A 10,681-nucleotide genomic window follows, 5' to 3' on the forward strand; every position below is an offset into this window, starting at 1 on the left:
GGTTAATTGAGCCAATTACTAATTGAAAACAAAGTCTTAGATAATATAAATTGTGAATGATTGATCCACCAATTTGTTATGAAGAATGCAAGGAGGGCTGCACGAATCATTGGTTAGCTATTAGTTTATTAGTTATTACGGTATGTAATGTAACTCATTTGAATACTATAATTTTTTCGTAATTGCCTTGTTTATCGAATACTACGATTTTGTCATTTTCGTAATTGCATTGTTTATCGTTAAGGTATGAGATCATATTTTTCAAGTTCGAATAGGGTACATGAATTCTCAGAGACGCCATATTATAATATAACTTTATAGGTTATGTTTTTAATGCTCACGCTCTTCTTAATAAACCAAAGACCCCATAGATGAAAACTTCCCAGACTTTCTTTATAGTTGGGCATATGTGGGTGCCGTCATAATCTTAAAGCTCACCCTTCACCCTTCTCTCTCTCATAGAGATATATATTGGTATCTTATGTGTGTTTCTATACATATATATTGGTGTGGTCTCTATCAGTAGCTGGTGGCGGGTGGTAGAGTATTATTATATGACCGCCACCTTTGTTCCGCGTCACCTTCCTCCCTTTTTAGCAGGAAGCTTTTCCAGAAATTAAGCTCGATCTTCGTATATACAAAGATACAGATAGAATTAAGTAAGATACCCTTTTGTGTTTCTTCATTCTTCTGGTTTGTATTCCACAAACCAAAACAAACAAAAAAGAAACTGTTTCAGTGCTTTTTTTGTTGTCATTAGCTTTAATTTCTTTGGGATCTGATTTTCTTTCAAACAGCCAAAAGATAGTCTTCTTTTCACTTCAATTCCCGAGGAAATTAAAACCCTTTTGGGTCCCAAACATTCCTTTTGTTCTTTGCTTTTCTTTTCTCTTTATTGTCTCCTTAATTTACTTGCTTATTAATTGAACAAGAGAGGATCTTGCACTAAAAGAAGCCCTTTCTTTCCCTCTTTAATTCTCTCTTTCTCTTTGATCATCATCCACTTAATTGTGGAAGAATAACCAGATCTATCTAGATCAGCAAGAAACTATTTACAAGGTTTTGTTTGTTATGCTTCATCTTCTTTGTTTAAGGTTTCTTTGTGTATTTGTGTTTTCATCTGGTTCAAGTTTTCTGGAAATGATCTTTTTGTATTCAAGGATTAATCCTTCATATATGTTGTGACATTGTTTATGGAAACAAATTTTCCATTCAAAACTATTAACAAATTTCTTAGGAATGATTTATAGTTAGTAATATAAGTTCATGATCATCTGTCTTTTATTGTTATTTGATGAATTATCTTTTCTAAATTAATTTACTTTTTTTCGGAACGGTGCTATAAATTCAGGGGCGCAGCTTCCTTGGGGCGGGAGCCCCCCCCCCCCCCCCCGAACTTTTCGACGCGTAGTGTTATGAACAGTACCTTCGTATAGAAATTTTTAGGTATATACGTTTTCGGCCTCCCGGAATTGGGAAAAATCGACCTCCAAGCTTCGCCAATGTATAAATTGATGTTACTCGCTAAATTATATGTATTTTGGATTTGAGATTTATCTTCTAGCTAGAACTTTGGAGACAGATAATGAGGAAACAAAAAAGCAAACACTTGATTGTTTCTATGCGTTTCTGTGTGTGTTAGATTTGAGGTCTTCTGTATACATGCTAACAATGTTAACTTGTAGGGTTTTGATTAAGCATTATTATCATGTATTCACTTTTGTTGAGTGGTTCAAAACTTGAGTGGCTTTTCTCAAGAAAAAGCAAACTTGAGTAGTTTTTATCTTGATCATCAAGTAATAAAATGGTGCTACTCCCATGAGAATTCATGGCAGAAACATTGACCATACAATGCCTTTCATTTTGTTCACATCATTTACATACTACCCTACGTCAACTTGTTTTTCTAATCATGCTTTCTATTTCCGTTCTCTTCTTAGTAGAGATACAAGATTAGTGCCCCTCACTAAAAAATGTATTTGAGACTTCTATATTTTAACTACTCATAACACTACACCAACTATGGTTTCGACTTCAACCTTCACCGGAGTATTGATGTATCATATCCCGAATGGTATTTGTGAAGTCAAATAAAATGTTGTGTGCAAAAATTTTCATTCGTTAACACGCAATAAAATAAAATCAAAGAAATTCTTGATCAACATTGGTTAATGTGTTAAGAATTGACAACTAATATGGAAAACTACACAAAATTAACTCAATCTATAACAGGAAGTTGCCACTCTACATAAAACTTTGAAGTACAACAATCTTGAATATTGAATATACTGTATTGAACTACTTGCTGATTAAGACTATATTCACACGATTCATGATATATATTTTTTTTTCTTTAATTTGTTTCATAGTTTCTTGTGTAAGACCACTTACAATGGTGCATTTAAAAATTGCAGGTTTTGAATCATCATACCTTCAAGAGTATGAATACCTTTTTACATGTTCCTCCTGGTTTTAGATTCCACCCAACGGATGAAGAACTTGTGGATTACTACCTTAGGAAAAAGGTTGCGTCGAAAAGAATTGATCTTGATGTTATCAAAGATGTTGATCTTTACAAAATTGAACCATGGGATCTTCAAGGTATCAATTGAACATGAACCAAGTGTTTTACATGTGTTTTGAGTTGTTCAATAGAACTTAGGAATGCATTACCTATCTCACTATAACATTTATGATTCATATTTTCGTTTACTCTTTTATGTTATCTTGACAGAGTTATGTAGGCTAGGAACTGAAGAGCAAAATGAGTGGTATTTCTTTAGTCACAAGGACAAAAAATATCCAACAGGAACTCGGACTAATAGGGCTACAAAAGTTGGCTTTTGGAAAGCCACCGGAAGAGACAAGGCCATATACTCTAAGAATAACCTGGCAGGCATGAGAAAGACCTTGGTGTTCTACAAGGGTCGAGCCCCGAACGGACAGAAGTCAGATTGGATCATGCATGAGTATAGACTAGAAACAAACGAAAACGCAATACCTCAGGCAAGTAGCATTTCTATTTCCTCCCTTCTGTCAGATTTTTAGTAGATTGTTATCCGTATATACCTATTCCAGGGTAGTTGCTTTAGTTTCTATCCGAGCTTTATGTGTGTGTATAGGATGAGGATTATTTCAGAACTTTCAAATAACTTAATTTAAGAACTCTTGAAAACCAATCATTTTTTTTATATATTTATAATTTTAATATTATTCGAGGGTTGTTTTATATTTCATATATGTAATTTTATGATTACATATATATATATATATATATATATATATATATATATATATATATAAATTGATTATCACATATGCATGTAAATTGATTATTACACATATGTAAACTTGTCATTACAAACTAAAACGTAGTAATCATACGTAGTAATCATAAATGACATAATAAATAACAAACTATCCTTAAACGATGATAAGTATATAAAATAAATAAAATGATTGGTACGTTGTTAGAAGTTCTTAAGCTTAGGATCTATTAGCGCATAACCTGACATTTGCATTCCTTAAAAAATTGTTATTCTAGTTTATCAGGCTGGAGGGTGTGGGGGTCGTCCCCAGCCCGTCCACCTCCGTCGCCGCACCGGTCCCAATCCCCCCCCCCCAGGCGTCGTCCAAATCGTCGCACATGAGACGGTGAGGACGCTCACAAAAGACAAATCCCCCTCTCTCACACACCCAAACATACAACATATACATATATATATTTTAGGCCCATCCCCCATTTCCTTACCTCCATCCTCTTTATCTCATCCTCACACCCGATCTACGTGGCGCTTGACGGATCATCCTCCAAGGATATATGGGCCTCTACCACACCGCATAGCCTTTGTAATTATATAACATAACATGATCAGAACTCAATCGGGACCTATCCTTTGTTGACCAAGAATCGAAAGCAGTTTTTCAGTTAATTACCCTTGCGTCACAGAAATAACCAAAGACATTTGGTTAAGATTGCTAATCATGTTGGCCATTCGATCGTTCAAAAAACCCAGGTTTGAGTCTTATACACCTCATTTTTTATTTCAATTGGACACTAGAGACAAAAGAAAAATAATAGGTGTGTTTAAGGGAAGTTTTCAAACGCTCAATAAATACCTGGCCCGCTACTAAACGAAACTCCTAGTCCCTTCACATGAGGCTGCTAGATGTGGGGGACGGCCCTGGCCCGTCGCGGCTCGTCAGGGGTCGTCCACAACCCCCCCCCCCCCCCAGGCTCGTCCCGTTAGTTTCGTCGCCCTATTGCCAAAGGCGACGCTCTCCTCTCTTTCTTATCCAACACACACATATACATACATACATCTTGTATATATAACAGCAAGTGATGTGGGGATCACTCACACCCAATGACGTGGCCGCTTACGTGAAGGCTCATCACCAAGTGATGTACCACCTCCACACCCAATAGCCTGATATATCACTATTTTCTTCTCCTCGGTCCAAGTACTCCATTTAGTTAGTTTTTGAAAACTATTATGTTCATCGAATGTTGCAAAGGGAAAGAACTTTTACGATGAATCAACACTTAAATGAGTAAAATCCATGGTAAATGAAGAAGGGTTCATTTAATTGAAACTTAAAATTAATTTTGCACATGTCTTTGACAAAAAGATGAATATTTAATGCATAGGACCTCAAGGGATCAAATTGCTTACAAGAATACTGTATACTTGCCTTTAAAAACTAGAAGATATTACTATATTAGAATAAGGTGAACTATAACAAAATGATTCTCATGTGTCACATTTGTTATCTTTTGTTTGCAACAGGAAGAAGGATGGGTTGTATGCAGGGTTTTCAAGAAGCGAATAACAACCGTTCGTAGAATGGATGAACATGATTCCTTGGGTTGGTATGATGACCAAGTATCATTCATGCCCGATTATGAATCCCCGAACCAGGTATCTCATCCTTACACTTCAAATAATTCATACCAGCATCAACTTCCAGCAAAATCCGAGCTTGATGAAACTCATTACAACTCGCCTTGTGAACACTTCTTCCCGCTTCCTCAATTAGAATCACTCAGATTTCCACAACCAGCAGCCGCTGGCGTAAGTGCTTCCTATACAAACACTTTACAACCTCCAACTCAGCAACCGAATGTCAACTTGCTTAATAACAATAACAATAATGATGGTGAACAAGATCTCCAAGTGACTGATTGGCGGGTACTAGATAAATTTGTTGCTTCTCAACTGAGTAATGATCAAAATGCTGTCACCAAGGCAAACAATTATTCGAATCCTCAATCACTTCAAATGGCTGAGCACATGAACTTGCTTCTAAGTGACTCTAAGAGTGATGAGATGGCTTCAGAAGATGCCTCAATATCCACTTCCACTTGCCAGATTGATCTTTGGAAGTAACTAATAAGAAAATTAGAAAAAAAAACATTATCATGAACTTTTTGTTCATCAAGGGAGAAAATGAGACATATTAGAGTAACTAATATGTATGTACTAATATCAAACATTTGATCTAGTTGCTGTACATAATAAACTAATATCCACAAGCAGCTTTATCAAACTTGTTGTTCTAAGCTATACCACATATATTATTTTGATTAATAATTTGTTATGTGTTAAGACAAAGTAACAAGGAAAGTACAGGGACGGAACTAGCTAACAACCAGCCGTAGCACGGGTTACGACTCAACTTCGTATCGGTAGTGTAATTTTTTGTCAATTTTATACAAAAGATACCTCTAAACAACTAGGAGGATACATCTGACAAAAAAAAAGATACTTTAGTCCAAAAGAAATACTAAACCTTTAAATGTAAGCCCAATTGTTGTGTAAGTACAAGTCTCAACCCAACTAATAATTTAACCCAAAACAAATAATAACCCTTTGAATATTTTAGCCCAAAACAAACAAGTCCGATCTAAAAATAAAAAATAAACCTAGCCCAATCTAAAACCTAAAAACTTATTGGCAATATTAATTCATAAACCCTAGCCCAAATGTGAAATGCTCAATATTATTCGTTAACCTAAATACTAATAACATGAAAAGAAAAAAACTAGTTTATAAAATTTAAGTCGATAAGGCCTAAGGGTCTTTTTTTGCTCGCCCAGGGCACTTGAATTTTCAAGATCCCCGCCCTATAATGTAGGTAAAAATAAATTCGTTCAATAAATGTACATTAAAAAAATTTGGGATACCCCTGGATATATCTTCTTCCAGTATATCTGGCCGGTTTTATATGTTAGTTATGCATTTTTCCTAATCATCAACCGTAGGTTGTCCGTAGGTCTTTTATGTTCGTTAGTTTAGCAGTACATTAGTTTAGCCACATATCTTGTTAATGCTTTTTTTAATATTCCAATATAAATGCTATTAAAATCTGAGTGCTTTCAAAATAAAGTATTTTTTATGTTTACGAGACAAAGTTAAATATACTTACTTAAAAGTATAAAATATTACAAATTATTTGAGAAAAAACTAAATTATATGTTAACTGATATTGAAAAAAAAAATGGAGACAAAAGTCAAAACCGCCTAGAAACAGGCACACTTTTGTATTTCCGAACCACCTAAACATTAAAAAAAACACCGACAAATATATGTTTACTGATGGTGATTTTAGCCGTTCAAAAAGAGTTCAAAAACCACCAAGAAACACTTTTGCATTTCCGAATACCTAAACATCAAAAAGGTTCAGCATAAAACGGACAAGAACTTCCCTTACCATGAAATAACAATCTTTCGAATTTATGGATTCCAGGACTAAAGGAATTCAAACTAATTACGAATGGATCCTGGTCCTCCTGTGTCATCTTCTGTTTCCCTAATGGAACGCATAGATGTTTCTTCGGATGATGAAAAGAATCGGTGGCCAGTTTCATGATGGAAATATATATGAAAGAAGACTATGATTTATGGCCAATTAACATGAAGATCTGAAACAACCTGACCCTATTAATACATGCAATTTAACAACAAAAAATAGCACGTTCACACAACTCTAGCTTCAAAAAGATATCTTATGAAAAGGAAAAGAAAAATTCTTCAGAAAAAAACTAGTGAAAAGCTTGAGATTACAATGCACACAAACAACCAAAAAAAAACCCCACATGTCATCAATGAGCACATAAAAAATTTCACTCCCAAGAGAACTCCCATAAACCAAAACCCTGCCACCACCCTTAGAAAAAAGACACTTACTTACACAAAACCTCGGATACTAAACGTTTAGCTCCACAAATATGTGTACAATAATATATGTGTTAAGGAACATAATATCTATAGGCGTGGTCAAACATAGTCAGTGGCGGAGCGTGACCAAAAATTTCGGGGGTGGAAAGTCAAGGACCCAATTTATATATTGTATAAATATTTAGGCAAAATATTAATGGGGGGGGGGGGGGGGGGGGGGGGGGGGGTTTCCCCCTAAGCTGCGCCACTGAACATATTTGAGTAAATTTAATAAGATGTAAAGGACTGTACGTTGTGGAGCTATGCCAAACCAGCCACTGGATATGAGCAAATGTTTTCTAGCTGTAAAGTCCAGATGACATATAAGAATATGTGTGCATATCAAGAAATGTAGAGGTAATTTGTGCATGGAATGGAAGCACTCTTGTATGATTAGATGTTGAACAAAAACGTTGAAAACCCTGCAACAACTCCCCATTATTAACCAGGCAGATGGTTAAAAGGTGAGACAAGATCTTAAAGAAGGAAACCATGTTTTGGTAAGTTTGACTTTGTAGGAAAATATGCAAGACATACCATGCAATGAGGATATAGCGATAACCTAAGAATTCAGGAAGGAATTTGAGAATATATCAGTGAATATGATGATGAAGTTTGTCTATGAAATTTGGGTGGGAACTTGTTTATAAAATCTTGAGATAAGAAAAGACAAAGAATGCTTGTATTGATGATTCTGTAATGAATCTAAGAAACAAAGAAAAACAACAATAATATCATCTTACTTTGTTTGAGGTCAATAAGAATTTCCTTCACAAATTGTTTTCCCTTTTAAGTGATGCCAACTTCACAGCAGACACCATCATGAGGCGTGCTCTTCTTGTGGTTTTTTTTTTTTTTTTTTTTTTTTGAACGGCCGACAGAAAAAATTTTTATTACCCGGTAGCAAGATGCTACACACCAAAAAAGTACACCAAATTACATTACACACTCAAGCCAAACCAAAACACAATATCTCTACTACATCATAAACGCCCTAGATTAAACCGACTCCAATCTTCCCATGTTAATGTTGGTGCCTTAGCTCGATTTTTGATCCATAAATATGCCACCGACTTTATTTCATCCAGAGTTCTTATGAGATTTGGGGCCGCCTGTCTGAATACTATCTCGTTCCTTAGCTTCCAAATACACCAAAAGGCCACCAATACTACGGCATGAATGGCTTTCTTTTTCCGCAAGCCCGAGCTGAGATCATGTAGTGTGAGAAGATCCTTTATTCCAAACGTTATAACCGGTCGTAACTTAAACCAACCCGCCAAGTTCAGCCAAACCATTTGTGCGAAATGGCACGATACAAAAACATGATCGCTCGATTCACCGTACTCGCCGCAAAACACACACATTTGATCTTGAACTGGTACGTTCCTCCTTGCCAACGCGCATTTAGTTGGAAGCCTTTCCATTTCTGCCCGCCAAGCTACTATACTAACTTTTTTAGGGACCCAGTTATTCCATTCGAATGCATCTCCGGGGCTGCCGCGTCCAGCCGAACTTAACAGTTTTTTAATGCCAGCAACCGAAAATACGCCAGCATCTTCATACCTCCATTTCCAATAATCTGCAGCCGCGGACAAAGTCACGTTTCTCAACAATGCCGTTAGCTGCTGAAACTGAACCGCAGCATCTGGGCCGAGAACCGGTCTAGACCAGGCCCAGATCCATACCGGGTAACCGCCTGTAATGGACCAGCGATCGGAAACCAAACAGTTTTTAACTTGCTCCTCCTTGAATAGGGCCGGGTACTTGATATATAGAGGTTCCGGGTCGATCCAACTATCCAACCAGAATTCCGTATTGTTACCATTTCCCACCACTACTGAAAATGCGTTTTTTATATCAATGTTAGCTTCTAACAAAGGTCGCCAGATATTATATATGTTCTTCCACGGTCCAGCAACAGAAATTTTCTCCGGGATACTCTTCCACACCCTCGCGTTATGATGAATAGCCCACACTACCCTACGCCATAAGCCCGTTTTTTCCGACCTAAACCTCCACCACCATTTTGCTAACATGGCTAAATTAGAATCCTTTAGCGATCCGAAGCCCAACCCCCCGTATTCAATTGGTGCAATTGTTCTATCCCACGCAACCCAATTCATTCTAGCTTTCTCTTCCGATCCTCCCCAAAAGAAGACCCTACGGATCCTATCCAAAGCGTCTATTACTTTAACCGGCGCCTTGAACAAGGATAAGTAGTATGTTGGTAAAGCATTAAGCACAGACTTTATCAATGTAATACGCCCCCCATATGACAATGTTTTCGCTTTCCATAAGGATAATCTATTTTTAAAAGTATCAATCACCGGTTTCCAATTTCGCGCCAAGTTCATATTAGCACCTACCAATAGACCGAGGTGTTTAAAAGGGAACGTACCTTTTCTACACTTCAAGACTTGTGCCATTGCTTCTACTTCCCCCTCATTTACCCCCACGCCATATATACTACATTTGTCGAGATTGACTTTTAATCCTGAAGCTAAGTAGAAACACCTCAGAATCCGCCTCAAATTATTTACATTTACTATAGACCACTCCCCAATGAACACGACGTCATCCGCGTATATCAAGTGTGACAAATAAGGCCCCTCATTCGTTACTTTTATCCCATTAAACAGACCAGCCGAGGTTGCCTTTTTCATTATACCGGTAAGTGCTTCCATTACAATAACAAATAAGAAAGGAGATAACGGGTCACCTTGCCGAAGTCCCCTTGTGCATTCAAATTCTCGGGTAGGCGAACCATTCACCAAGACTGACGCTCTGGCCGTACGTAAAGTCGCCATAATCCAGGCTCTCCATCGATTTGGAAACTTCATCTGGGACATAATCGAGTCAAGGAAAGCCCAATTAACTGAATCATATGCCTTATTTAAGTCTGCTTTAAAGTACATAGCAGACCTTTTAGCCTTTTTTAACCAACTAAGAACTTCATTAAGAATTAGTGGACCATCCATGATATTCCTCCCTGCCAGAAATGCCGACTGCTGCTCCGATATCAAACCGCCCACTACGCCTTTAAGTCTATTCACCAGTACTTTCGATATGACTTTGTTGATAACACCTATAAGACTTATAGGTCTAAAGTCTTTCGGACTCGTCGGATCCTTGACTTTCGGGATTAATGCGATAAAGGAGGATGTACAACACGAATTCAGCGAACCCTCCTCATAGAATTTTCCGAATAACTTAACTAGATCATCTCGAAAAACGTCCCAACACCTTTTAATGAACTTGAAATTAAATCCGTCCGGCCCAGGGGCACGGTCACCATCACAATCCCACACCGCTGTTTTGATTTCGTCCACTGTAAAGGGGCTTTCTAGCATCATAGCGTCAGAATCCGAAATGGTAGCCAGATTCGGACATACCAATTCCGGTCTAGCATCCATAGGCTCCGAAAACTGTTGGCGGAAGAATCCAAACAGGGATTCCTTGAT

The 10,681-nt window shown here is 37.2% G+C and overlaps 1 protein-coding gene across 2 annotated transcripts; it reads left to right on the plus strand.

The window, feature by feature from the left end:
- Positions 1-457: 457 nt before the first annotated feature.
- Positions 458-5,402, plus strand: LOC110930585 (NAC domain-containing protein 7). 2 transcript variants are annotated; one of them, XM_022173916.2, is made up of 4 exons: positions 458-659; positions 2,415-2,601; positions 2,735-3,006; positions 4,791-5,402. In XM_022173916.2, exons 2-4 carry the CDS (start codon positions 2,442-2,444, stop codon positions 5,388-5,390), a joined length of 1,032 nt encoding a protein of 343 aa, XP_022029608.1. In that variant the 5' UTR covers positions 458-659; positions 2,415-2,441; the 3' UTR covers positions 5,391-5,402. The 2 variants fall into 2 exon arrangements, with proteins under 2 accessions (XP_022029608.1, XP_035843622.1); XM_035987729.1 differs by lacking the exon at positions 458-659 and adding an exon at positions 714-1,059.
- Positions 5,403-10,681: the final 5,279 nt, after the last annotated feature.

The sequence above is a fragment of the Helianthus annuus genome, chromosome 3 (genome assembly GCF_002127325.2).
Source record: "Helianthus annuus cultivar XRQ/B chromosome 3, HanXRQr2.0-SUNRISE, whole genome shotgun sequence".
Taxonomy (NCBI): Eukaryota; Viridiplantae; Streptophyta; class Magnoliopsida; order Asterales; family Asteraceae; genus Helianthus; species Helianthus annuus.